Here is a 27,718-nt window from a genome sequence, read left to right as displayed (position 1 = left end):
AACGCGTCACGTGTTTACTATAGGTTGGTTATTGCTTTCCAATGAACTGTTGTGCAACAATTGTTATCTGGGAAATAAAATGTTTGAATAGTGTAACATTTCTTTTCGTTAGAGCATTCAAATAAGCTGCATTGGAATGGACGATAAGCGCAGAATGTCCCCACAGAACCAGAACCGGTATTTGCACAATCACACTTTCCATGTGAAGCTTTCGCAGCAGCGCTCAAGACGCTCACAGAAAGTGGGTATTCTTGGTGTTTAATGCAGGGGCTTCAGATATTTTTAAACATCCACAACGTAATACGAGAAAGCATAAGAACAAGAACCGGCCCGAGATTTTGGGTAATAAAAAATCTTCTACCCCTTTGCGCGATCGCGTATGTCGATCGTTCTGTTCCTGCTCTTTTTTGTTGTTGAAGATGTTTCGGGTTGAAACAGGTTTTCGTTAAAGAAAAAGTTATAGCCAACAGATTTTTACTAACGTTTTACATAAATTTGAATAGCAAAAATGATAAAGCTTCGTGGCGGACTCTAACCATTTTGACCATTACTCATACAGTGGAGCTGCGGTATTGAACGGGTTCTGAGAAATATTATTCTAATTAGCACATCCATGCTAACATTTGAATGAGGTTGAATCATTTTTGTTATGGTTCTGTAAAGTATCTTTACAGCAATAAGAATTATACGATGCATTATAGACTGTCCTTGGATAAGATACAAGCTAACGAAATTGGAACAAGTTCAATGTGAAGCTTAATTTGAGTATATACACTTATATGGTTCGGAGTTTTCTTTTTCACACATTGGAATTGAAGGCTTGAATGCATGAGTTTTTTTTCAACAATTCTCGAACCTTTTCCTAAAACATTTATTTACAAACCATACTGCACCCTCTGCCGTTAATCGCTCAACACCAGACCTTTCCGTCTCAGGTCAGCCTTAGCCTCTTTAATCTGTTCCATCAGTTCCTTGGCAGCTTCCTCGCAGTTGTTGAAGGTGAAAGTTCGATACAGTACCACCGTGGCAGAGTAGAGCTGCAGGCGAAAAAAAACGGAATGTAAACAGTACTCAAGCGTAGCCACTGATCTTGCGGCATGGCTCTATACTTACACCAAAAATGAGCACCAAAAATATGGGCGAGAGCTGAATCTCCAGCATGTACTGCTCCAACACGTCATGTTTCACTTGGCGCAGAATAATGGCAAAATATACGCTCAAAAAACAGGCCGCAGCCATAAACCATTCGAACAGTTTCGTCATCGTGCGTCGGATGCCACTGGATGGAACTCTTCCGAACCGGTCCACGTAGCGAGAAGATGTGTGATGCTAGATGACCCTTTTTCCGGTTGCGTGTCGTCGAACAGAAAGGCCTACAAATTGTGTGAAAAGATAAATACATAAAATTTGCGGCTTAATGAGCAGCAGTACAGATCGCAAATTAGGTTCGTTGTGCTTTACAATGGTGATGATTTCTGAGCTCAAAAATGCCGCTTTACCTTTATCCTTTTTCCAGCTTGCTCGTTCGAGGTGGGTGTTAACTTGCCCTTCTTTTCGTTTTACAGCGCGGCACCTGCCTCGAAAAACGGCGATTTGTTTGGAATGTTTACAAATGTTTTGAAGTAAACTAGAAATGCATGCAATGAATACGATGGCAGAGATGACGACCAAGCGTGCGAAAGAGATAGAGAGCATGTGCCGGTACATGTAGCCGTCTCTTTCTGAAACGCCTGGCTGTCAAACGAACGTAAACATGCTGTCAGTTTGGCTGGTATAATGACCCACTGACAGTAGACCAGTTCAAAATGAGCGTTTATTCAATTTTATCGTTACAGGAACAATTAGACAGGTTTTTTAAGCACCAATTATCAAAATAGTCGCAAAAAAGTGTTTTGGACCCAAACTAGATGCTTTTAGTTATTTAAGTTTAATGTTGAACTTTTACTATATTATTCAATCGACCAAAATGGTTAAAGAGCTTTGCAGCCTTTAAAAAGATTTTTTTTCTTACTCTATTACTCTCTCACCAGGATCTGCGTCAGCAAAAAGTATTTAAATAGAAACCATTTTAAGTTTATCTTACTGGTAACTGAATTTATTTGTAAGCGTTCGCTTTCACCTCCGCAGAGCCATTCCACACACGCGCACGCATACATTCACACTCGACACGAGCTCTTATATCCCAGCAACTCCGGAATCTGTATGGCCTGTATTCTGAAGTTGGTCTCGTTGGTGTTGAGCGTACCGGTCAAAAACTTCTGCAAACGACACGTCAACACCCACAGCTCTTCGGCCCCCTTGCGGTTGCGCACGATCTTGACGCCGCTCGGGAACTGCAGCGTTTCACTGTTCTGTGAAATGATGCGCATGTTCGACGGGTTGTACGGGGTCGTCGAATCCCAGCAGGCGATCGCATTCTGTGCCACCAGCCCAAAGAATAGATTCCCGTTGCTGTCCATCGCTTGAGCGGCGGTTTGTGACGGACGGGTGCCTATCGGCCGGAAGGCGCGTGGCAGTGCTTCCGTGTTCTCCTCCCAAATGGTATCGTTAAGCAGCACCGAAGTGCGGACCGCATTCTCCGTGAGCGATGCGAGCGCATGGAAGTACATCAGCCGATCGTTGGACGGGCGCCAGTTGGTGCCGTAGTTCGATGAAAATACCACATTGTCTGATGGTATGCGGGGCGACAAAGCCATGGCCACGATTCCATCCATCAGATCAAAGCTCTCGTTCGCGATGGTGAAGGTGCCATAGTCCGGGTTGGGGTGCATCTGCTTGTTCGTTATGCGCCACGATTTGCCTTTTGCCATATCGTACACGATCATGGCCGGCGCGGTCACATCCGCCATGTACACCTTCGTATTCTTGCACGAGCCAAGCGGTGACGGGTCCTGGACGTCGACAAGCTGTAGAATAGAATGTACAGAATGTAATGAGCATTGCATAACCAAGCCACGTACTAACGAAGCAGATCGATCATACCAAGTTCACCAGCAGCGACAGTTCACACACGAGCTGGTCGGCAGGGATTCGATAGCGATGCACCATTGTGTCGGTTTTCATGTCGTACACCACCAGCTGTGGCAGACAGATGCGCTTTTCTCCAATCTTGCCCGTATCGAGAATCCACATTCGGTTACATTCGTCTATCTGATGGTTGGAATCGGAAATTAAACCTGGAACTTGTAGTTTCGGTACATAAGTTAAGCAAACACACACACACACCTTTATGCGGAAAACGGAAACAATCCCGTCACAGTTGTTGCTACTCGGATAAGCCTGGATAGCTGCGTTCGGGTAGGGTTCTATCAGCGGACCCGATGGTCCCTGCGTTTTACTCACACGGCCCAGCGTATAGGGGATGCCATCCACAAACCTCGGAATGGTCACAAACAGCCGAGAACGAGCTGGATCTAAACGCAAAGGGTTGCAGCATCAAAAAAATTGAATATCGTTCACAGATCGTCCTATACGTGCGCTAAAGTGTGTCATCGAACTTACTGGAATAATCCACATCCATGTCGAGCGGAAGGCAGTTGTCGGGAATATAGCGTCCCGATGCTAGCGCCTGCTGCCGTTCCTGCGGTGTCGGGAACGCAAAGTCGGCTGCCTGCCATCGAATGACGCTCTTCAGCTGCTGGCCGAAATATTGTCCCCAGGTCAGCTGAACCGGCAGGATCAGCAGTAGTAGCTGCAGTACCAATCGCGATCGTGGTGCCATCTCTGGAGTGTTCTGTTGGGCGAAACGATGCAAGGGTAATTAATCTCCGATGCTCAAGTGCTGCTCGGCGGCAAGTCCAAAGCGAACTGATGCCAATTCCCGTCCAGTCCATGTATATAAACGATTCGTCGTTATGTTTGGGCGTTGGTGGTTTCGATAGGAGCACGAAGAATCGTACCGACGATGGCTACGGGAAGCAACTAGCGTAGTTCTGCTGTACGCCAAACCCCCGTCCAGTGTCACGCACGCACAATCGGAAGAAGCAGATTAACCTGATTGCGTAACACCGTATCGTCAAACTCCCTGCCCGCGCGGTGGATCGTGTGCAAGGATCAACTGTTGATCGTCCTTGTCAATTGGTGGTAGCGAAACAAGTTTGTCTAATCCGCGGCACGCGCACACGGCTCGCACTCGCATCGCTTGGTACACCTGATGACCCTGGGCGTGAAAGATAGCGCTCCGGCAGGAGGAGTGTACAACTACTACGCGGAGTTGTTCGTCGTCGTCGTCATCGTCCTGTCAATCATCCGATCGTGCGCGTTACCGCTCGGAAACAAGATCGTTCAACTGTGAACTTCACATTCCGCGCATTGTTAACAAAAAAGGCGGCCCGGCTCGAAGGGAAGGGATGAGGATTCGCTGCTGGTGGCATAGAATTGGTTCGACTTATGAACTCATATTCACGGTCCATCAACCGTGAATGGCGTGCGTGCGAGCGAGCGTGAGTGAGTGCGTGCCAGCGCGCGCGTCATTAGCGCCTCCTTTGCCAGGTGTAAAAGTGTCTTCCCCGTGCATACCCCGGAAACATGATAACACACTCACACGCCCTAAACTGCACACCCAACTGTGCGCGGTTGCGGTTCGGTTACGCCGAGAATGGATGCAGTACGCCGCGTACTGGCCCACTAGCCCTGACTAAAATGAGCCATTAGGGCTTGGCTGCAGCAAACAAGCTGCAAAACTTGTTATCGTCTAACACAGCCTTGTGCCGTTGATGTTAGTTGTAGTTTTAGCACCTTCCGCGGATGTTCTACCAAGTGGCAACATGATTTGCCTTACGCCGTAAAATTAATGGTTTAACGGTCAACATTTGAAAAGTGCCAGAGTTCGTTCGTTTAACACGCGTTTAATTCGTTTATGGTTTATGAACTGTTTTACAAAATTGTGAACAAATTAAGTGCTGTACTGTCGAGCAATTTAATAGATCCGGATTCAACACTTCCGGTGAATTTATAGCTCCGCGTCACGAGGAGTTGCATGTGCGTGGGGTGTTTCGAAGCAGTAATAATAACTCCGTTAATATCCACTCTCGGGAGACTTTACTTTCTCCAGTGCCGAGGGATTAAAGCAAGATCATAAAATATCTGGTGTATGGGTAAGGTAATACAGCTCATCATTTGTCGCTTGCCTGAGGGTGGCGTTTCACGAAGATAGTTTAGCTGGAAACATCAGTTGATCCTTTATGTGTTTCGTTTTCTTGAAACCGTGTATATGATGGTAACGGTTTACTCTTCCTTGGCACTACAACTTCGAAAGGTCTCGGCCCCGCCATTTGTGGCTTTCTGTGACTTAGCTTTACCCGCAGCAAGGTAGTTAGCTCTGCGTACCGGGTAGGCGGCCTAGATGGGATTTGAACTCCGGCACTACCGTTGATTTGTTGAAAATTGGCATCTTAACCTAAATTATATGATTTTGAAAAATTGAGACGTCTTCTGTCTGTTGTCCAGCACTGCAGTGGATTGAGAAAAAAATTATAATAAAAACTGTGTTAAACTCATACAAGGCAACACATTCTTCTTCACTCTCATACAACATTTCAGCTATTTCCAGAGGAATCAGTCAAATCATTCAAGAACTATACACCTTGTCCTACTTTCTCGACAGACCTGCCCTTTTCTTTTCTGGTAAGCGGCAACGGACCGTATAGGATTCGAGATCGATCCTGTCGTGTCGTGAAGAATCGGTGCCATTATCCACTTCTTGAACGATTTTTTTTTATGGCGATATCCTTCGTGGCACAATTCCACGATATAATTACTCAACTGTAAATCTTATCTTGGTTTTCCCCTTCATCCAAGTCTTCTTTTTCCATGCATTTCATCCATTTTTCTCGCGGTAAGTCCTTAAAAGGCGTATTAAGAGATACGACACGAGAAGAAAGGTTTCAGATTAAAATGCCCGGATGACTGTGAGTTAAGTCCCGGCCCGGATGTCTCCTGGAGATAAGTCTGGACTCCACTCGATAGCCCGGCCCTGGCACTTCGTGCACAAGGTTAGCTTCCCAAAAGATGAAGTGAGTTGGTGTCATTGGTGGTTTAATTCTCCTTCTTACAACCTGCTCGACTATACTTCTCTCAAAGGCTCTCCTTGAAAGGGTTAGCAAATGATACGTCAGAAGAATTAAGTTAAGAGTTTAAAAGTCTGCTCTCAGGCCTCCCGCTTCTTGGCCCCTTCCGTAAGGATAGCCCTGAACTGTTCGAACACAAGAAGCAGTATAGGTTACTTAAGAGCTTGTGCAAGAGCTCAAGGTTTTCTTTCCCATTTTTTGTATCTTCTTCGAAAAGCAGTTCCATATCATCTTGGTTCATCCAGCCTTTCTCCTGGACATGTACCAGTGCTCTGGCCACTTGGCAAGGCAAGGGCTTGGCATGTGGAATCACAGTAGCTGGTGGAGGGTGAGTGACGCATCGATAGCAATTGTTCGTTAATTGCACTTTATTTTTTGAAGGCCAAATACCGACTAAATTGTGCTTGGGGAAACATAAAAAGCTGTAAAATAAAAGGAACCTTTTTTACAATTAAATAATTGCACACAAATAAGTATTTAATCGTTCCCAAAATTAAAACTTAGCACAAGACAAACGCTTCAATGTTGCTATGCACCGGTGCAATTGCCCTTTGTGCGTAATTCGAATGATCTTGACAGTGCACACACATCGAATCGCCACAAAGACTACGTCAAACACAATCTCAACCGAAACCCGAAACAAACGGCCTGCTGGTGTATGTAACGCCAAGAGCGCGAGCTTTCTACCACCTAGAGTTCTGAGCCGTTTCCGACGTGAGCAATGTAAGCGCATGTTTCGATTTTCATTCATGGGAACAATCGTTTCTATTTCTGTTTTTCGGTTCCTTCCCCTGCCAACAACGCATAGGAACGCAATTGCACGTATACAAACACAAACACACACACAAACAGCACATTCGGCCGGCTCCAACATGCACACGCTCCTTTAATTGCAATTCCAACCATCGGACCAACGCTTTGAAAACTTCCGAAATTGCGGTACGGAATGCGATGCACCTTCGGTAACCTTGCAAGCGAACATTTCAACTTCAACGATGCGTGACGCGATCCTCTATCGGACGAGTCTCGGAAATCAACTATTCCACCTTAATTAGTCAGCTTTGCTCCACACTAAACGGTGTCAACCACCCAGTCTGCCAAAACTGTACTCACAATCGGGGCCTAATTTACACACTTGTTCCAACAACAACCAGTTTGTCCTAAATCTATTGTGTGTGTGTGTGTGTGTGTGTGTGTGTGTTTGGTTGCGCACTTTAGAATCGACATCCACAGTACAGCCAGAGCAAGTATTCAGGTTGGCTCGCGACCGACAGAGCTCAATTATCATCTCCAAGAAATGCGCCACCGACAACAAGTTCGCACACCTCCACGCCAAGATTGATCATGACTCTCTCCCCCGATCGCACTTGCTGTGTTACCACTGCACTTGGCACGATCTCGAGGTCTCTCTTTTGTCTCGAGCTCGGTGTTACAGCCCAACAATTCCAACCAGTTTCCTGCTTGGCACTGTTGGCCAGTGCCGTTGCATATCCAGATCAGTCGCTTGCAGAGATAATCTCTGAGTGCGATTCTCCTACACGCACCGTACCGTATTCTTGCGGAAACCGGCGTGGCCCGCGCTCGGTGGAGCAATATCGAAAATGTGGAACCTCCAACTAACTCACCAACCCACCAACCCACTGATCCGCACACACAATCAGTCACAATGGTATCGCAGCGCACGGTGATGCTACTGTGCACGAGCCTCCGCGCGACGGTTTGCTGAAGCGTGCAAGGTGTCCTTCCAAACACTTTCCCCTAGGCCTTTTGGCCATCAAAAACGAACGGCCCAAATGAAGTTAGCTTTTTTTTGAGGTTTTGATGCAATACGGCAGCAAAATAAATAAAATTATTTCCCTCGACCGAGCAGCGCACTTACATCAACATTCACCACTAGAACCACGTGCGCACGTATGTGAATTTGTAATTACGATCAGTTCCGTTTAGCGATGGCTTTTTTCGTTCGCAGGGTCTGCTAGCTATATTGCTCGATATTACAACACCCTCCAGAAGATAGTAGCACTCAGGTAACCTTTAACTAAATCTACCACACCGTACCACCGTTCACAGCCAACACAAACGATCACGCTAATCTCCAAAAACGTGGAGGACACACTTTCCAACGACGACGACGACGACGACCACGACGACGGCGGTCAACGCAAAATACCGTGCAAGCAATGCCGCGCACGCGTTTCGCTCGCTTCGCGAATGAGCTGTTGTTCTCTGCGCGATCCGTTCAACACTGTGGCGAGGCTTCGGAACGATCGCTGCCGGTAGCCCTGCCCGACGACTCCTCCGAGCTTTGGTCGTCGCGGCGCACAAACGAACGAAATACGTGCACAACTACACGCAATCGATCGCAGGCATACAAACACCGATTGACGAACGTTTTTATTGACCACGATCTGTCGAAGATTTCTGGCTGGGTGTCTTCTTCTGTGGCGTCGATTGAGCCGGTTCTACTGCACCTTCACAGCCAGGAAGCGCGTGGAAGGATCCGGCCCAATTACTGTACATATATCCATTAGCATATATGCAAATGGTGATCCCGTTTTCGAAAAATTTTGAAAATATGCAAATTAGTTATTAACAGAGTCAAAACGCACGTGCCCATTATGGGTTCAAAACAGATCATTATGTTCTGTACGGTTCCGTCCGGTACTGTGTCCGTCGCGATCGCTCAGGGGATGATCCGATCATTGTTTCAATACAATGACGTCACCTTGATTAAACCATCATCTAGCGCGCGTTTTACTATCGATTGGGGATTTTTCATGCAGTGGAAAAAGCAGGTTTCTCCGCGCTCAACAATCTTGGTGCTAATTCAATGCGTGTGCACATTCACTGCAAACACGAGACTGCAATGCGCCTCCTAATGAAATGTAGAACTCTCGGTTTCGAAATATTGAACCAAATTGAACAGTGACGCAATGCATACGTTACAATTCATCAATATTCACTACTAAAGTAATTTAATTTTTCAAAAAATATTGCATACTATATGGATTGCTGTATATGCTAAAGGCCTTAGAGACATAGCTGGATATAGGGTTGCCATTGTTTGCGGCATTAATGGGATTCCAATGTTATTTTGTGTACAATTCCATGCCATCGGTCTGCGTCACCATTGACGGTCTTATGCGAGATCGGTCGGAGGATCGATTTGTTTCCTAGCAACAAACTCCTTTGCCTGGAAACAGTTGATCATACTCTGTCAAATTTTATCAAAAATAAAGCCCGTCTTGAGCCGACAAACGTCTTTCCAGTCGCTTCGCTTCGTTAGCTTTATCCTTCATTTCTAACCTCATTAATGAAGCTTACAATACATCTTTCGCGTCACGCACAAGTTGCTATACTCATCTTTCAACCACAAAAAAAAACAAAAGAAAATTACAAACGATTTCATTTGATTTTAATTGCTAGTAGGAACAACCTCCCTCATACGTTCCAATCCATTTTGGAATAAATCAGCTCTTCTGCGATAGAATAAAGACCTGCTTCAAAGGCAATATAGTAAGGCACAGATGTTAGGTCTCTTGAATAGCTTATTTGGCCATTTACCTTGCTCTAAAAATATCTGCAGCTAAATAACTCAACAAAACCCGATACTAGCGCTGTGCGTTGGTCTCCGTCTTGTTCAGATATTGCAAAGTTCAACATGATTTCAAAACCGATTAGTCCGGTCGCAAAAACCACCCCAAATGATAACCACACTGGGCGCCTGCCTAGGTGCCTTTGAAAGAGAACTCATACTGCCGCTTGAAGGTCTGCCGCGGACGGATCAGTTTTGTCTTAGGCAACTGGCAAACAACAGCCATGAAAGATGAAAGCACATGATCGATGTTTTGACAAGTCACGATCGAATGAGATAAGTAGCGCTGTGCTTCTTAATAAACTACTGCACTGCACTTGCTAGCCATTGAAGGGATGATTTCTGTTCCAATTTCTACATCCCTGCTACCGTGGCAAAGTTACTGGAAAACTAAACCCACCCCCTACAAAACGTCATTGATTTACGGTCTTTCCTAAAGCGTTTTGGGTCAAAGTACAACGGTTTTCTTTTCATTTGATCAGATATCAGCAGTAAAGTTGTTCCGAGAAAAAGCAATCTATAAATTTTTGTTACTGTTTATTGCAGCACAGCACAACGTGTGCAGTGGTTTGTAGCGACGCTATTTTCGTCAAACATCCTTTCCCAATTTGACGATGGTTTTTTTTGTGTTCACGATGATTAAACAATTGCCCGTGAACCGGATGTGACAGCAAAAGACGATTCATCAACTGTTGTAATGCGTACGTCTTTAGATATGCCTCCATTGCGCCAAAGTGTGTTAAGATAATAGAAACATCAGCGAGTTTGATGCGTCATGATGTGAGTGTGTGCTTTTTGGATTGCTTGTCTCCTCTTTGTTTGCTTCAAAGTTATGTACTAAAAAAGAGTTCTTGACCAAGCAAGAATTAGACTTCAAGATGATTAAAAAAAGAATAATGCTAAAAAATCAATAAAACAAGCACTTTTCTAATACACAAACCAGACGGATCTTAGCTTGGCACAATTCAAACAAGTGTCAGCAGTTTTTGATCACCAGAAAACAATCGTGCAAGCTGTAATGAGCGAATAATTGGACTTCTAATTGCAAAATCGTTTATGATTCTCTTTGCGCAGCATACGTGCAGTGAAGCAGAACTCCAGGCTATGGGCAATAGCTTGCCTTGAGGAACCAAGCACAAAAAACAGGCTCACACTTTAATATGGTTAGAATGGAAAGAGCCAACAGCACCACCTGTAATTGTTATAAGTGAACATAATGGACCATCATCGCAATCATAGCGACCGACGCGTTCAACGCGGAAGTCTTTACATACAAGATCTGTAACACCAGGATACATTGAGTGGAGGGTGTAACATTAGTAATACTAAATTTGGATTAGTTTGGAATTTAAGTGTTAGTAACGAAAACTATAATAGTACTTAAACAAAAAGTTTGTAGATGTAAAAATGTTTTACTAATTATTCTTCTTCCTCGTGGCTTAACAACCTGCTCGCTCAAGCTAGCCATTTAATGACTAATTGGATGTTTAGTTGGAAACATTGTTGGATAGTCAATCCTCTCTTCAGAGGGGTGATCCAGATGGGATTTGACTACCAGTCCTGTCGTGTCGGGTGGGAACAGCGATATCGGCGTCGCAACCACCGGGATGCTCTTTGCTAATTATGACACGAATTTTTAGGGACCAAATAGAAGGGAGTTCAATTTTCATTGTAATTGTAACCAAATGATAAAAACTACCTCGGAGAAGCCACAACCATTATCGTATACATTTGTTTTCTTCGTCATTAGAAACACACTCAAATTGACACATAAATTGAATAAAAAAAACTTTTTTATATTTTATTGAGTGCAGTTTAATTTGATCGTGCCCAACCGAACATGAGCTGATAAATAGATCAAACGAGATCATTATTTTATCGATCAAGTACTGCTTCGATGATATTAGAACGTGTGCTGCCATCTAGGGACGAGTAGCAGTATCAACACGTTTGTGTTATGTTTGTTGTTATTGCTCGATTTTGTTCGATACAAAACTTACATAAACTACTCTAATGTGGCCTAATGGAAGTAACAAAGGAATGCCACAATTAGCGTTGCACGTGCCAGCAAATAATTTCGCTTGTGCTTGTGGAACTGGCTAAGGCGTGAGCAATCTCGTTCAAATGTCTCACCATAGTGAGAAGTCGCACCTGCCTGGCCGCGTCTGTTTGCTGCGACCAGCTCGCAGCTTATGTGACGTCTATACGATGCTTGTCATTTTGGTACTTGGATGACAGCATCATGTAGATCGGGACTGTGTGTGAAATTCTTGAGGCCAGAAGAAAAAAACAGTGCAAACTGTGCAAGTAGTAGCTTTTACTGTAATGGAATTGGAATAATGGAGTAATAATGCGACTCAGGGACAGCAGGAATAATGTGCAGTAGCGATATGGTAAAGTAAACATAAACTCTGCAACCGTACAGTGATCAGTATTATAGTAAAAGGGGTAATCATTACGCACACCGTTTCGAGGCTCGTGTACAGCGAAAGGCGACGTTCTAAAGTAAAGTACGAAACATTCGTACGACAATCCAGCATATCCGGGGATAAAAAGCATATCGTGTGTCTGCTGCACTACTTTCAAGAATGTCGAATCAGATGCATACCCAGAATACGGACGCAGCACTGCTCGCCCGAATGCACATGATGCGTTTAGCCGCAGAAGGCGGTGGTGGTGGTGGTGGTGGCGGAGGAGGAGGAAAAACGATCGGTTCCCTGCCGCGACCAAATCATTCCCCTAGTGGGAGCGGTACACAGGACCCGAACTCGGACAGCAATGCTTACGGCACAATGGGAACGATTCCCGGGAGCGGAAGCGGCGGCAATGGTGCTGCTTTAGTAGCCGCTTCGATGGCCACAATGGTGAACATGAATGACTACCGAATGTACGATCGGTACCAGAATGAGATGCATGCGGCGGCAGCCGCTGGAAGCAAGTTTCCCGTGCAGCAGCAGCAGCAGCATCAGAGTAACAGCAGTGCGCATGCTACTGTTTCGACCACGGCTGGAATGGTTGGTGGTGGAGTCAATAGTGTCAGTTCTACTGGTGGCAGTTATCAGTACAGGGTCAACAACAGCCCCACCCATTCGATGAGTAACGCATCCCAGCACTCTGCCAGTGGCGGAGGTACGATTCCCAGGACAGGCAACTCCTCGGTAGGATCGATGCAGCAGCAGCAGCAGCATCAGCAGCAACATTATTACGATTCGCGTTATCAAACGGTGTACGAAAACATCGACTGCTATCCGGCAGCTTCGCAGCAGCAACAACAACAATCTATGGATGCGCACTTGTACGACCATCGAAAGTTTGAATCGCACAACATAAAGGCCCAACCTCAGGTTCCGGCTGGTACTGCTGGCCAGCCGTATGTTTTAGCGAACGGCGTTGTTATGCCAGGACGCGAGCATCCGGGAATGATGAATATGGCTGGCCGATACGCGCACACCCCACAGCCCCCAGAACTGACGGGTGCAGAACAACTGCCGATCTACGAGAATTTGCAGTCCCCACCATCGGCGGGGCAGCAAGCACAACCGCAGGCAACCAAAGGATCAATGCAGGTTTATTATCACCAGCGGGCAGACGGCACAACTCCAAGTCCCAATGCCATGCCACACGCACAGCAGCAGCAGCAGCAGCATCAGCATCAGCACCAGGCTCATCAACAATACCATCATCCTTCAGACCCGCAATCCCAACCCATCTACGAAACCACCAACGCAAGTGCGAACAGCTACAGAACAGCTGGCAGCACGGTCTCATCTGCAGGTCCTATGCACTCTCCGGCAACGGCAATGTATCACCACCACCATCAGCAGCAGCAGCAGCAGCAGTACCAACACTCGCCGACCAATAGCAGCATAGCGGTGAAAATTGCTCAACAACCCCAACCGGTACAGCTACCCAACGTGAAATATCACGCGACTGGCGTTCCGGCATCTGCCGCACTGCCGTACGACTACCAGAAGTCGCCAAAGCTCGGTGCCTCGAATGCACCGTCATTGGTAAGTTCCTGCACAATTTGCAAGCCTCTAATAATCACACTTTTTACCTTGTCTTCCACTCTACAGCCCCCCAAATCCTCGGAAGCGCTCAAAACTCAACAGAAAAACAACAACAAGTCTCCATCACGCAGCAGCTCCATCTCCGGTTCAAGCTCGCTGAGCAAAAGCTTCGTCGAGGACATCAATGGGTCGGACTACGTTTGTATGACGAGCGGCACCAAATACAACAACTCCGGCAGTAACACCTTGCAGTCGATGAAAACAAGTCCACTGACATCACCACCGCCGCCGTCGAATAGCACCACCACACCGACGACGGGCGTTGTTGCCAGTGGTTCCACCACCGCCGCCATGCCCGTTCAGGTGGGACAGGAACGGCAGTACGCGACGCTACAGGAGATGGAAGTGGCAAAGAATCAGCTCGCAAACAGCCAGCAGATGAAAGGGGCCGCTACTCAGCCCACGAGCAATGCGCACAGTGCTAAATTGGCTCCACCCAATGGGAGTACGATGGGGCCCGGTGGGCACAACCTGGGGCCAATGGGTATGGGATTGAGGGGTGCCGTTTCGCCAACTCCATCACAACTCAGCACAGGATCCGGATCGGGAAAGCGTAAGAAATATTTGCAATTTTCAAATTTATTCAAAGGAAGATGATGCCCGGAAATCCGTATGCCGTAGAAGTTACTAACGTTTCCTTTGTTTGATCGCTTCCCCTTCTAGCAAAAGGTTTGACCAAAAACCTGCTCCCGTACAACGTCACCCCACCCCGACCGACCGGGCCAACCGAAGCGGAGCGGAAGATTGAGGAACTAACCCGCCAGCTGGAGGAGGAGATGGAGAAGAATGAGGAGCAGGGCGAATATTTTGGCATCTGCCATACGTGCAAGGAAAAGGTGACCGGAGCCGGTGCGGCTTGCCAAGCGATGGGCAACCTGTACCACACGAATTGCTTCATCTGCTGCTCGTGTGGTCGTGCGTTGCGTGGAAAGGCGTTCTACAATGTGCACGGGCGTGTTTACTGCGAGGAAGATTACATGGTACGGTAGCCGTGCAGATGTGCTGAAGATGGCAAGAACAAGTCGAATTCTAAACGCTCGTTCCCATTTCTTCTCTTTTCCCTCCGCAGTACTCTGGATTCCAGCAGACGGCTGAGAAGTGTGCAATATGTGGGCATTTGATTATGGAGATGGTAAGTATTGTCACGAGCAGGGCCGTAAACTTAATTCAACTTTGCCGCCGAACATTTTGCTTGATATTTAAAATTTGAAATAAGGCAGAAATGTCACGCAGAGTTGACTACTTTGATGCCGTATTGTCCATAAGTCCACTGATAAACACCCAACTATTTACGTTTTTCAGATCCTTCAAGCGATGGGCAAATCGTACCATCCCGGTTGCTTCAGATGCTGCGTTTGCAACGAGTGTCTGGACGGCGTTCCCTTCACGGTGGACGTGGACAATAAGATTTACTGTGTTAACGATTATCACAGCATGTTTGCCCCGAAATGTGCAAGTTGTGGCAAAGGTAAGACAGATCATGCCATCAAACCCTGTGCTGTGTTCATATCGATATCGATTTTCCTTACAGGCATCACTCCGATGGAAGGAACGGAGGACACCGTACGGGTCGTGGCGATGGATAAAGATTTCCATGTGGATTGCTACATCTGCGAGGAGTGCGGTATGCAGCTGACGGACGAATCCGATAAACGGTGCTACCCTTACGAAGGTAGACTGATGTGTCGTTCTTGCCATATACAGAAGATATCGGTACAAGACAGGCGTGGGCGCATTCTCGAGCCCGTGTCGGCGACTTATCAATACATGGGTTAAAAGGGATCGTGTGGGACCTCGAACATCAAACGTTTTGCAATGCGAAGGCTAGACTTTTAGTGCTCTTTGATTGATTGAAGCGGGAACATGCTGGTATATTCCTGGTATAGTGCTTATGCTAAACATTCTAGATTGCTCCGGGTTTGGCTGCTGATTTACTGCTACGTGCGTGAACGATGAACGATCAACGGTGTCAAGCATTAAACGTTACTCGTCGCTTCTTTTTTGTGTGTGCGTGCCGTCACACGTACGCAAACAAAAACCCACATTTGCTACACTCGTTCGTGTTCAGTAGTGCTACGTTTTGCACTATAAATATACATACTGGCAACTCCTCTTACACGCTGAAGATATTATGAGGTACGCACGGTGTAACAGTCGTGCATCGGAGCGATAGGATAGTAGAACAGTAACATTCCGTTAAATGTGTATGTGCGTATTTAAAGAATGTCTAAAACGATGAAACAACGGTGATCAACGGCTTACGGTGCAAAAAGCGTACGAAGCGTGGAATGGAATGGGAATTACTGCAATAGTGGCACGAAATGCATTTACTTTGGCCTCCAATTTGCCAAATGCGCGAAACTAGAGTAATAAAGGTGAAGCATATATTTGCTTTCTTCATAATAACTGCAGCTTTCTTTTCTTGTGCCATCAACACACTCATCAAAATCAAATAATTGTCCTTCATTTTGGCATGGATCGGATCTCGACAATCGTCCACAACGTGACCCGTGACGGGTGAAAAGTCAACACCAGTCACACTACACAGCAAGAGGTAGAACTACTCCACACAGAGCAGTGGCTTTGTAGAACATTTGTGGCCTTAAGTCGTATCCGAAAAGAAGAAAAAAGAAGGTTTATACACCCGTTTGTCTGGAAGGATAATTAAGAAACCGCTACAACAGCGAACTCTATAGCTGTAAAATGCTCTTATAATCGTGCAGCGATATAGACTGAGCAGCATCCGGTGGGCTGGTCATGTCATGAGAATGTCACCGGACGATCCAGCCTGTCATGTCAAGGTCGTCTACATGAACAGACGAAGCATCATGGCAGACACAAAATGAGAAGAGACATTTTATAGAAACATGCAATCGAAAAAGAAGCTCATGTTTCGCAAAGGATCTATCCAAAAAGCCATCGTACTTCAGAAATTCGTATTTTTTATTCGCATCACCAACATCCTTCAATGGCGAAGACAAACTTGACCGGCAAATCGATCAGCCAAGGACGTAGGCAATTTGTATGTTGGCAAGCATTTCTCAAATGTGTGTTGTAAGGGAGGAAGACAAACAATAATCGCTCTACTTACATGTAGCAGTTTCCCGCCTGTCTTCCGCCAAAAGAGGATCCAAATCACTCTTCATAGCGTTGCCGTTTCACACTTTCACATTCATTCACTGAAAAGAAGAATGGGAATTAGGTCGAACAGTGGATTGACAGCTGCAGCAGCAACTAGTAGATAGTGGACTGGTTTCTGTGCTTCAGACACTAAACACGCAAGGAAGAATCAACTACCACGTTACTCTTTTCTTCTTCAGAAGACATGCCTGACATGCATGTCCTTCGGCTGAGTGTGTATTTTGTATGGCTTTGATGCACTAGCAGTTTGGTAAATTGTTTTCCTCAAAGTTCCTGTTTTTTTCGTCAAAGTTAATGATTCCAATGTTGCTCTTGAGATGCTGGGAGCTTTCTCGTTTTACTACTTTCTCATGAATTGTAAGCATTTTCTTTACACGCATCGTCAAAAAGGAAGGAAATTCATTCAAATAGATCAAGGAATTCTGAGACTACCGCTGTTGCTATTCTTGTCTCGCATCAACACCTTTACAGAGGGTTTAGAGTTCTTTCTGGATGAAATGTACTAATCAAACCAAACCAAGCCCTCAACTACCTGCTCCTTCTTTCCACAAATTCAGTGCCATTGTCCTGTATCTACAAAGTAAAGCATGAAAAATATAATATATTAAGGGGAAGCTAATGGCAACACAATCTCACTGATCGTTGTTTGGTGTGAAAGTAGAACGCCCCTTACTACGCAACCAAATCAACCTTACTTCCCAATGTTTTTCCTGCTTTACTTGCTTGTGAATGATAGTTAACTGTCGTTCCTGCTTAACTGAAAACACTAGCTCGCTTTACGTTGCGCGATGTGCAGTGAAAATTGTTAACGTGTTCATGGATTGTACGATGTCGTCGTTTTGCGATAAAAAGGATTCTGCCAGGGCGACCGGGGGAATTATCGCGACAAAAGGTTTATTGGATGCAAGGACATGCCTTCTCCCATTTTGTTGAACAAATTGCCTAGCGTTAACGGGCTATAGTCTAATCAAGTTCACCAAACTGACAGCATTTATTTCACCGACCGCTGCCGACTGACTCACCGGTCTTGGGTAGAGAGGGAACACGCGTGAACGGTTTCACGCTCTGCACCGGCCACCATTCCGTCCGTAGCCATTCGTCCAGTAATTTGTGACATGCCGCTTTCTACTGTTATGCTGCGTTATGCCGTGTACCTACTTCGCCAGTCCAACCTTCTTTGCCTCAACCTCGTAGATTAGCAATCGCCACATCTTCACCACAAACACTTCCGCTTCCTCGTCGAGAACCTGGACCGAAACAAGTAAAAATGAAAAAAACAAATAGGTAAGCAAATAGCAATGTAGTCAGTTCTGCGTACAGCGAGGTAGTCTGGATGCGATTTGAACCGCGGTGAAGACTGGCACCGGTATCGCCCACCAGATCCCGGCCCTTTTGAGTCTAGAAACCATACCTTAAATTTGCCCCAAGCTCATGATAAAGCTGATTTCAATTTTATGAAACCGTCTCCGAGCTCCCGAGACCCACTAGCGCTCATGGCAGTACAATGCAATGCAGGCAAGCGACTCAACAATTATCTTCTCTTTCTTGGCTAAACGATCTGTTAGATCCTGTCAGTTATAGGATAACTTTACTAGACTTACTTAATATAAGACGTAGCTGGATTGTCAGTCCTTGCCACGGAGACGCGGTTCAAATTGAGATTTAAAATTCGGCCCAGATGGCATTTGAACCCCAGTTCTGCCGTGTTACGTGCCGGAACCGCTGTTACCTCGGCTACCGGACCACCTCGTATGTTTATGGTCAGCTTAAACTCAGACCTCGCTAGCTTATTACCCACTTGAAAGCTACTTACCATCTGTACATCGTCCAGTATGCCCTGCGGCGTACTGCCAGCCAACACCTTCGAGCAGATGAAATCGACCAACGTCGGTTCCGGTTCCCCGATGTACTCAATAATCTTTTTGTTGATCCAGGGTCGTATTTTCTTCTCGATCGTACTATCGATCTCGTTCCAGTCGAGCGGATAGTTAAAGAGATCGCTCTTCTCCGTCGGTATCTTGTCGATAATACTCTTTATGTTTTTGCGCTTTTCTTCCTGCGATTTCTGCGTTTCCCGGTTCGATGCGTCATCCTTTTTGCCTTTCGATGATTTCGGTGCGGTGCCGGCGGCAGCTGCCACCGCCGCCGGTGTACTGTTTGCCGTTCCGATCGGAGTGTCCATCTGGCCCCGGCCATCCTCATATTCTGCCAAAAAAGAAAAGGGGGTATTAATAACGTCACGCTTTTCGTGGTCGATTTCGAAGCGCACTCCTACCTAATGGAACAAGCTTTCGTTTCTTGGGACCGTTCGATTCCTCCGTATCGTCGTCAAGGCTGTTGAACACATCCTTCATCTCGAGCTTCTTCTTTTTCGCATTCACGTTCAGATTTAAGCTAATGGTCGGGCCCACTGCGGACTGTTGCGGTAGTAGCTGGTGGTGATGATGATGATGGTGATGGGACGATTTGTCCGATATCGAGTTCATCTCACTGTTGCTGTTCGCTTCCGGACTTTCGGGGATTCCGTGCTGAGAGTTTGACCGTATCGAGTGCCGCGAGCTATCATCATCCAGCATTGTACTGGCGCCACCCATGCCTCCTCCTCCTGCGCCGCTACCATGCCCCATCAGACCGAACGAATCACGCGTTTCGGAACCTGCATGTGCAGGATGCTGACCAGCGGACGCTACACGCTGTTCCGACGCGTTGTGGTGCATGTGGTGATGCTGATGATGATGGTGCGGATGATGGTGGTGGTGATGGTGGTGATGATTGCTATTACCCATGCCATCCATTATGCTGGCCGAACCGGAACCCGGTCCGTTTGATGCACTGCTGTTCGCTGCCTGCAATGCGCTGCCGGCTGGTGAGTTGAAATTGTCCTGTCCGCTAGAATCGGACTCGATCGGTTCTGCGTCGACCGAAGCGAGTTCCCGCGAAGCTTGAGCTAACACGTAACGCTCCTTGTTCATGCGCTCCCGCTCCTTAGCACGCTGGCGCTCTATTTCACGGACCCGTTCTCGCTCAAGCTCTCGCTCACGCTGTTGCGACTGCTCCAGATTGACGTCGATCAGTATCTTCGGTTTGTACAGATCCTCGCGCTCCTTTTTGGCCTTCTCGAACTCGAGCGTTGGGTTATCGTACTCTCCGCTAAAGATTTTGTTCTTCAATTCATCCAACTCTTCCTGCTCCTTGTTGCGGTCCTTAGAATCGGCATCCGCTTCTCGAACTCTTTCGGCAAGTCTTCGCTGAAGTTCACGGCCCCTGGGAAAATGGGATACAAGCAAAAACACACATTACTATCGGAACGACAGAATACAACAGCATCAATCAAACTCACTTGTAGTACTTTGGATCATCACGATCGTCGTCATAGTCCTCGAGGAACTCTTTCAGTCGTTTCGCTTCCTTCTCGCGTTCCTCCTCCTTGCAGCGGTCCTTCTCCCGATCCTTCTCGTAATCCTTTGCCTTCCTCCTTTCACGCGCCTCCCAGTTCCGCAACCGTTCCTGGTACGCTGCCTCCTTATCGCGGGCCTTCTTCTCCGCCTTCTTCCGCTCCCGTGCCTCCTCTTCCATTTCTTTCTCCTTCTGAATATCGCGCGGATTGCGGTTCACCTTCAGATCCTCCCGCTCACGTTCGCGCTCCCGTTCCCTTTCCCGTTCCCGCTCGCGTTCCCTTTCACGTTCGCGTTGCCGTTCCAAGTCACGCTCACGCTCGCGTTCCCGTTCACGCTGCTCGCGCTCACGCTCCCGCTCCCGTTCCTTGTCGCGTTCCCGTTGCTCGCGTTCTCGCTCACGCTCCCGATCCCGCTCACGGTCACGCGATCGCGATCGACTGCGCCGCCGTGATGAGTTGGAAGCTTTCTTATCCTTGCGGGGCGATACCGAACGGCGCTGCTTCTCTTCCGCTCGCTTTTCTTCGCGCTTTTTGCGCTCCTTTTCCTTTTCCTTTTTCAACTCCTCTTCCTCGGTGTATTTGCGGAACTTTCCAATCTCCTTATTAATGATGTCCCGCTTGCCGTCCTCAATGTCGACCGTTTGGAGCATTTTCTTCTGCTTTGCCTGTGTTTCTTCTTGCTGCTGTTCTGCTGCAGCCAGCTCCTCCCTAAAGTCTTCCAGTATATGACCGATGGCTTCCATTGCATCGTCATCGCCCCGCTTTTCGGATACTTCGTTCGTTGCAGCAGCATTACTTTCATCCTCGCGGAACGAATCAAGCAGAGCTTTATTCTTGGCATCCACCTTCGCTACCAGCTTTTTGCCACCGACCTCCAGGTCGTGCACCAAGCGCACCGCTCTGGCACCTCCCGCAGGACTGTACAAGAAAAGAAACCATCACTACCAGGTGCGATTCAATGTGCAAATGCAAGGCAAAACTTACTCATATTCACAAAAACCAAAGGTGGACACCCGTTTCCAGTTAACGACTGTGCCGCATGTTGCCAGTATCTGTTTGATCATTGGATCGGGCACTTTCTCGCTGATGTTGCCTACGAACACAGTCACAATCGGCCCATCGTACACGGGTTCTGGTTGTGGCGGAGGTTTGTTGTTGTACATCTGTGGACGAGAGCCGATCGTTGCTCCGGAACGAAAGCTTCCGCCACGGTTTGAGGGAGGTGGCTGATTCATAGCAGGCATCATCGGTTGCTGTAATAAAGAGAGAGAGAGAGTTAGCCACAAGTCGTATTCCATGAAGCATTTGCTATCGGACGCTACCTGTACTATTGGTGGAGCAATGTACGGGATACCAGCGGAAACAATTGTTGTTCCCGGTGGTCTGGGGTGAAAAGACATGATGCAGGCCTGTCTTTCTTACTCCAAATCCAGCATTAATTTTACTCTTCAAAGTCGCAAGTAGAGAACCAACGCTGACGTTGATGGTTAAGCTTTCGCGGAATCCTTGTCAACCTACTGTGCTCGGAGATTTTTACTTCAACAACATCAAAAGCGATGCAAATGACGAAAATCTCTTGGCAGTTGACGCTCGGCCCACGGCTTGTCAACAATCGATATTCCTGTTATTTGGTTTCACACACCGAGTAGCTGCCCACCACAGTTGCTATGGTGGAGCACAATATTGTTCCGCTTGCCAACCAATCTTCCCGGTATCTTTTCGGGACGCACACACTTTGCACGCTGCTACACACGCACACACGTAACCCCAGCCCGTGAGGTTTTGACGGAGGCGCGCTAAGATGGAAACGAAGAACTTTTCAGCTCGCTTCCGTACACCGCATATTCAACCAAGCTGGTGACGCTAAGGGTTGATCGTATGCGCGATAAACACTAGAAGAACAGCGGAAACCTTTTCTGCACACGTTCAACTAAACTGTGGGCCGGTTTTTGAACAAGTTGTAGAACAATTTCTTCACGAATTTGCCAGCCCATCCGTGCAAAAAAAGATTGGACGACTTCGCGTTAGTGAAGGTAGGACAGGTTGGTTTGGTGGGACACATTTTGACATTTGTCGTCGGTGATTTGACAACTGTTGGATTTGTTATTTGTTCCCCAATGAACGAATATGGCCTTCTGTTGTTTTCGAGCTGAATAAATTTTTGAACTGTACAATATGCATACAAAAATGTACAAATGTACCAGAGAAGCAGTATAACGCCGTACTGAAGATACATTAAAAAAGATTCTGCGAAAAAAAATCCCATTTTTCGTCGCATCCCAAACGTCAAATGTCGAACTGTTGTCCGGATTGCGGTTGCCTGTCACGAGCCGCTATCAAGCAATAATAAACAAACTTCGTACCGAAAGAAAAACGCTGCCGGCACGTTCCACGATGCGTGTTCTCACTGATGCAGCTTGCATTCGAGTGCTTTGTAGTGAAAAATTGTTAATAGGTTCGTTAACAGTTCGTAAACGCGTGTAAAATAAGCGTTGCTCTAAAATATTGGGTTTCTTTTTCGACTTCTCGCAGCCATTGGAAACCAGTTGCTGCTGGTGTACCTCACACCGAATGGAAGGACCAATCGTACGTTTGCCCAGTTGCCACGGCTTGTAGATAAGATCCATGGCATTGAAGCATGCATTATCGAGTCGGGAAAATATCTCGTAATTATACACGCCGGTCGTGAAGCGTACTGTGCTGTTTTAGATTGCCAAACGCACACGTTCGGCGACAGTGCAATGATTGTTATGCCTGAAGAACGGAATGAACAACCGGTGCCTCACATTCGACGACGACTGCACGATTGGATTAGCAGCATATCTCTGCTATCTCCTACACAGCTGTGCATTGTAACGTGCCACGGTGTGGCAGCATTATTAAAGCGCGATAATAACAATCACTCCCGGCAATGGGATTTGGTCGATAAAAGCCCCTGTGAGGATGGATCTACGCTGTACTGTTCCACCATCACTGGTCGGCAATGGGAGAACGTAGTGATCCTTTCCGGAACTGCTCTCGGTCTGCTACTGATCTGGTCTGCAGCTGGCCCAGGTGGCCGTGGGAAGGTGCTGAAAAGTGTGTCAGCACATAATGGAGTGATATTTTCAATAGCATGTGATTTTGATTCCGGTCTGCTGACCACCACTTCCGATGATCGTTCGATAAAGTTTTGGAATGTAAAATTATCCGTTAGCAGGGAAGATTGTACCAAGGCGGTTTCGCTTCGCGAGGAACGGTATTGCTTTGCCCACACCGCCAGGGTATTTCAGTGTCGGATTATAAATGGAGGTAGGCAGTGGGTGCTTTTATCATAACGTGCTTTTGTAGCTATAATTGTGTGTATTTCTCAACTTTTTAGCACACCGAACATTAGTTGCATCGATCGGCGAAGACTCTCACCTCTGCCTGTGGACGACGGATGGAAACTTGGTGCTGAAAAAACGAATCGACGAAGGACCAACGCTGTGGCACATGGACTATGATCCGCAAAGGGCCACCATTTTCATAACGGCAAGCAATGGAAATTTGCACAAGTACTGCATACGACACTTGATCGACGATAGTGATCATCTCTGCAGAGATCAAACTGATATGATGGACATAAGCCCAGTACTGCCAGTTGGTGAACATTTGGCCAAAATTAAATTCTTACCCAACGGATGTATGGTTGCGGTAACGAACCAAAGTCGGATTAGGCTGCTGGAGAACGATGGCACAATAGGACACTGTATCGACAAGCAGGAGGATTTCAAATGTAGCCTAATAGAAACGGGAGCAACTTACCTCTACCTAGCCGGTGGTGGCTGCAGTATCAAAATTTACGACGTCGGTGAAAAGAACTGTGCACGTCTCGTAAGGAGCGCAACCGTGTCTTTTCTGCAGCAACCATTCGTGTGTGAGCATGAGGTTTCAGATGTAAAGGAGGGTACGATCAGGTCCTTAAACTATTGCCCTCGATCGAAGAATGTTGCCATATGCGATGTTAGTGGACGCTGCATCGTGCTAGACGAGACACTTGAAACAATCGTATCTAGTCACAGAATACCTCTCTCAGCTGAACGCTGGTTAACATCCTTTGTGGTGCTTAATGAGGATTTATCATTAATGGCCGACCGATCGGGACATTTGTATCTCTTTGACAAAGCTTACACTGATCATGTTTTTAAACTGACAAATGTCCATGGAAAGCTAGGCATCACCTCTTTCACAATCGAAGAAAATTCTCTGCAAGCTTTAAAGGATGGATTTAACATAAAAACAACGGGCCACGATGGACGAATTTGTGAACTGTTTGTGAATACAGTCGCAAGAAAGATAGAGCTGCTTACTTTTACCAAATCGATCATCAGTTGGATCGATCGTAAGATGGTTCGTGCCGCTGGCACGCTCTATCTCGGATTCAATGATTCACATTTCCTTATGGCCGATCACACCAATGAGATACACGTTCAATTTGACTGTGGCGGAGGACACCGTTGTTGGGATTTTTACTACGACCAAGCTTCGGAAACTTTCTCCTACGTTTTCATTCAACACAAACGACTGAAAAATGTTCAGTTTACGATGCGAAATAATGTTGGTAGTGAACTGAGACTACCACGGTTTAACTGGCACACTCGATCGTGCAATGTGTTGCAGGTAGTAGGGCGTGCCGATTCTTACTTAATGTTTTCCGGAGGTGAAGACAACATTCTTCGGATAAATGTACTGAACCAGGGTGAGATAGTAGAAGAACCTCGTAAACATCTGTTTAATCACATTTCGAGTATAAAAACAATCATCATGAAACCCCGACCAGAAACTGACTCTCTGCTGGTCATCTCTGCCGGCGGAAGAGCACAGATATGCGTGACGAGCGTTGATCTGAAAAGCTTCCGCATCAAACAAGAGTGCGAGTATATGCTGCTGGCCACAGATTCCGAGCGGACGCGCTGGAAAACGAATCGAAAGTCTACCTTCGATCCGGAAACAAAGTTCATGTGTGCCGCCTTTCTTTCAAACGATCGGATCGTATTCGGTTGTTCGGATGGATTTATTAGAATCTACCAACTTGCCTTTACTGACGCTGGACAGGTTTCGTTAGCGTTGACGAAGGAAATATTTTACGGGCGATGTATTTTGAAAATGACCACCGTGGAGATGGACGAACAGTCAATATTTGTTTCGTTGGCCACCGATGGACTGTTATGCTTTTGGGATGCAGTCCACATTAATGAACCGTTCTATCGCCACCGTCACCATAGCAGTGGAGTTAATGCCGTCGATGTGAAGCGGGTCGATCAGGCGACATTTTTGTTTGCCACTGGAGGTGATGATCAATCGATAGCGGTATCTTTGCTGGAATGTACCTTCCTTGAGGGAAAGCCACACATTCGGGTGTTGAGACAATTGTGTGAAAAATATCTGCATACTGCCCAAGTAACTGGTTTGAAGTTGCTTGATGATAGTCGAATGATTAGCGTTGGTATCGATCAACGAGTTTATGTGACCAATTTCGCCGACTACGAGAAGCTCGTAGTCGAACGTACCACTAATACGTGTATTGCGGACTTGAAGGGTGTATCGCTGCTGCCGGACGAGAGTGAGCTGATTCTATATGGTTGTGGAGTAGAAATTATGCCACTGCAAAGCCTTTGATGGTTACAGCTGCTAATCTGTAGCTTAATACCGATGGAAAATGTAGCAGTTTTGCAGTGAATTAAATGGTTGTACGAGAGGGCTTTAAACCCCGGTATAGATGCATTTGCCTACTAACATTACTTCAGTAGCTGGTAGTTAGATTTCGGTATAAATTTCATCTATGATTAAATAAAATTGATTGACACAGTTCATTTAAGCATTCCATTACACTTTTCTGCTGGTTTGGTATATTATTCATCACGATTCATTCACGAATGCAAAGAAAAGTCCTGATGCATGTGTTTTAATCACATCAAGATAGTGCAAATATGCTGCAACCAATACTATCCCCTTCTTCCTTCTAGAGTGTAGCCACTACGCTGGTGAATTCAACAATCAGGTGGTGATTTCTTCTTCTTCCTTGGCACTACAACCTCGAGAGGTCTCGGCCTGCCATTTCTGGCTTTCTGTGACTTAATTTTACCCGTAGAAAAGTAGTCAGCCTTAAGTACGGGGAGGCGGTCTGGATGGGATTTGAACCCCGGCCCTGCCGTGTGAAGACCGGCGCCGCTGTCGCCTCGGCCACCGGACCGCCCGGTCGCCTCACCACCGGAAATTGGGTGGTGATTTCAGGGACCCAATTTGCCTACGGATACTCTATGGCAGTTGTGTGCGGCTTAGAGTTTGCCTGAGTCGTCCAATGCTACGGGTCCGTGTTGGATCAAAGACAATTACTCACGTCATCTATAAACGCTCTTTATCTCTGCCGCCGTAACAATCATGTTGTCTATTCTTTTTCCCAGACTGCAGACTTTTTCCCAGATCAGGCTAAGACTTTCATTTCAATTTTCATTGGGTGGACGGCCTATGGGCTAAACTCAAAGTAAAATCTTAAACACTATGACTTTAAAGCTAAATTAAATAATTAACTTACTAACTATTATCTTTAATTGCTTCTGCTTCTCCAACACCTCTTAGTTCTCGCCACGTAGTTGGACGTAGTCGGTCCAAAGATCTTGCATTACAATAAATTTTAAAATCAGAGAGCTTAGAGAGTATGAGCGTACAACAATACTCATGGAAATGAGAAAGGTATTGGAAGAAAAAGAGATAGAAATCAAAACAAATAAAGAAGGAATTAAATTGTCGAATACAAACTAGAAAAGGCTCGTTGAGATCAGGAGCGTCGGTGATTTGCTTTATTGCTAGCTGGAATAATGGCTCCAAACATGAAAAAGACTTTGGTGGGAATTCTGAGCACGGCGACAAGAGTATTTTGTTGTAGAGAAATTCCTTAGGCGCTGTCTACGAGATTATTAAGTAGACGTGATTCAAGGACTTCTAGGTTTCTGGTAGACCAGGTCCCTTGAATATCAAGACCTCTCATATGATAAGGAAATTTGTTAGATGGAAACCTGGACAATGAAGCCTATTCGACTACGTACTCTCTTACTACAATATCTCCTTGGAACAAAAGAAGTATTGCTACTTTGCCGAAAAAGTCTTTTGAAAGATAAATCATAGTGAAAGAAGAAATCCCTTACACGAAGGGAAAGGATAATGCAAAATTAGGCCTTTTGGGCGGCAAGGGTCCTTGGAAGACAAGGCTCCTCCCTGGACAACAACGGGCCCCCGCCCACTCTTCTCCCCGCCACTGGGTGGCTTGTTACTCTAGTCTACAGTGACAGACAATAGAATAAGACCACTTTTGCATCCGATTTTCAAACTACTGCTTTAGATATTGCCACAAGGTATAATAAAACCAAAATCAACAAAGGCACCCACAACATCTTAACTTTATCTATATTAATTTTATTTTTCGTTT

At 46.3% G+C, this 27,718-nt stretch overlaps 5 protein-coding genes across 10 annotated transcripts; 2 read left to right on the top strand and 3 right to left on the bottom strand.

Moving 5' to 3' along the window:
• Nucleotides 1-833: 833 nt before the first annotated feature.
• Nucleotides 834-1,690, bottom strand: LOC118507468 (dolichol-phosphate mannosyltransferase subunit 3). Of its 2 annotated transcripts, none has more exons than XM_036045968.1 (3): nucleotides 1,500-1,690; nucleotides 1,114-1,373; nucleotides 834-1,037 (listed from the first exon to the last, which is right to left on the bottom strand). In XM_036045968.1, exons 2-3 carry the CDS (start codon nucleotides 1,261-1,263, stop codon nucleotides 903-905), a joined length of 285 nt encoding a protein of 94 aa, XP_035901861.1. In that variant the 5' UTR covers nucleotides 1,264-1,373; nucleotides 1,500-1,690; the 3' UTR covers nucleotides 834-902. The 2 variants fall into 2 exon arrangements, with proteins under 2 accessions (XP_035901861.1, XP_035901862.1); XM_036045969.1 differs by having other exon boundaries at nucleotides 1,547-1,678.
• Nucleotides 1,691-2,073: 383 nt separating this feature from the next.
• On the bottom strand, nucleotides 2,074-17,945 carry LOC118507467 (protein yellow-like). Of its 5 annotated transcripts, XM_036045963.1 has the most exons (6): nucleotides 17,897-17,945; nucleotides 16,825-16,912; nucleotides 3,502-3,733; nucleotides 3,226-3,413; nucleotides 2,983-3,150; nucleotides 2,074-2,906 (listed from the first exon to the last, which is right to left on the bottom strand). In XM_036045963.1, the coding sequence occupies exons 3-6, from the start codon at nucleotides 3,719-3,721 to the stop codon at nucleotides 2,157-2,159; spliced, it is 1,326 nt and encodes a 441-aa protein (XP_035901856.1). In that variant the 5' UTR covers nucleotides 3,722-3,733; nucleotides 16,825-16,912; nucleotides 17,897-17,945; the 3' UTR covers nucleotides 2,074-2,156. The 5 variants fall into 5 exon arrangements, with proteins under 5 accessions (XP_035901856.1, XP_035901860.1, XP_035901855.1 ...); XM_036045967.1 differs by lacking the exons at nucleotides 16,825-16,912; nucleotides 17,897-17,945 and adding an exon at nucleotides 9,633-9,650; XM_036045962.1 differs by lacking the exons at nucleotides 16,825-16,912; nucleotides 17,897-17,945 and adding an exon at nucleotides 7,948-8,328.
• Nucleotides 11,887-16,139, top strand: LOC118507466 (LIM domain-containing protein jub). The gene is made up of 7 exons (XM_036045961.1): nucleotides 11,887-12,056; nucleotides 12,138-13,673; nucleotides 13,740-14,286; nucleotides 14,397-14,713; nucleotides 14,803-14,865; nucleotides 15,036-15,201; nucleotides 15,265-16,139. Exons 2-7 carry the CDS (start codon nucleotides 12,252-12,254, stop codon nucleotides 15,507-15,509), a joined length of 2,760 nt encoding a protein of 919 aa, XP_035901854.1. The 5' UTR covers nucleotides 11,887-12,056; nucleotides 12,138-12,251; the 3' UTR covers nucleotides 15,510-16,139.
• Nucleotides 17,049-22,319, bottom strand: LOC118507465 (RNA-binding protein 25). The gene is made up of 6 exons (XM_036045960.1): nucleotides 21,594-22,319; nucleotides 21,256-21,524; nucleotides 20,215-21,189; nucleotides 19,150-20,138; nucleotides 18,688-19,079; nucleotides 17,049-18,121 (listed from the first exon to the last, which is right to left on the bottom strand). Exons 1-6 carry the CDS (start codon nucleotides 21,669-21,671, stop codon nucleotides 18,029-18,031), a joined length of 2,796 nt encoding a protein of 931 aa, XP_035901853.1. The 5' UTR covers nucleotides 21,672-22,319; the 3' UTR covers nucleotides 17,049-18,028.
• Nucleotides 22,320-22,611: 292 nt separating this feature from the next.
• LOC118508255 (WD repeat-containing protein 6) lies at nucleotides 22,612-26,121 on the top strand. The gene is made up of 3 exons (XM_036047874.1): nucleotides 22,612-22,726; nucleotides 22,804-23,562; nucleotides 23,633-26,121. Exons 1-3 carry the CDS (start codon nucleotides 22,666-22,668, stop codon nucleotides 25,909-25,911), a joined length of 3,099 nt encoding a protein of 1,032 aa, XP_035903767.1. The 5' UTR covers nucleotides 22,612-22,665; the 3' UTR covers nucleotides 25,912-26,121.
• Nucleotides 26,122-27,718: the final 1,597 nt, after the last annotated feature.

This window comes from Anopheles stephensi, chromosome 2 (assembly GCF_013141755.1).
Source record: "Anopheles stephensi strain Indian chromosome 2, UCI_ANSTEP_V1.0, whole genome shotgun sequence".
Taxonomy (NCBI): Eukaryota; Metazoa; Arthropoda; class Insecta; order Diptera; family Culicidae; genus Anopheles; species Anopheles stephensi.
Note: the sequence above shows the minus strand (reverse complement) of the source record. Positions and strands in the feature narration are given on the sequence as shown.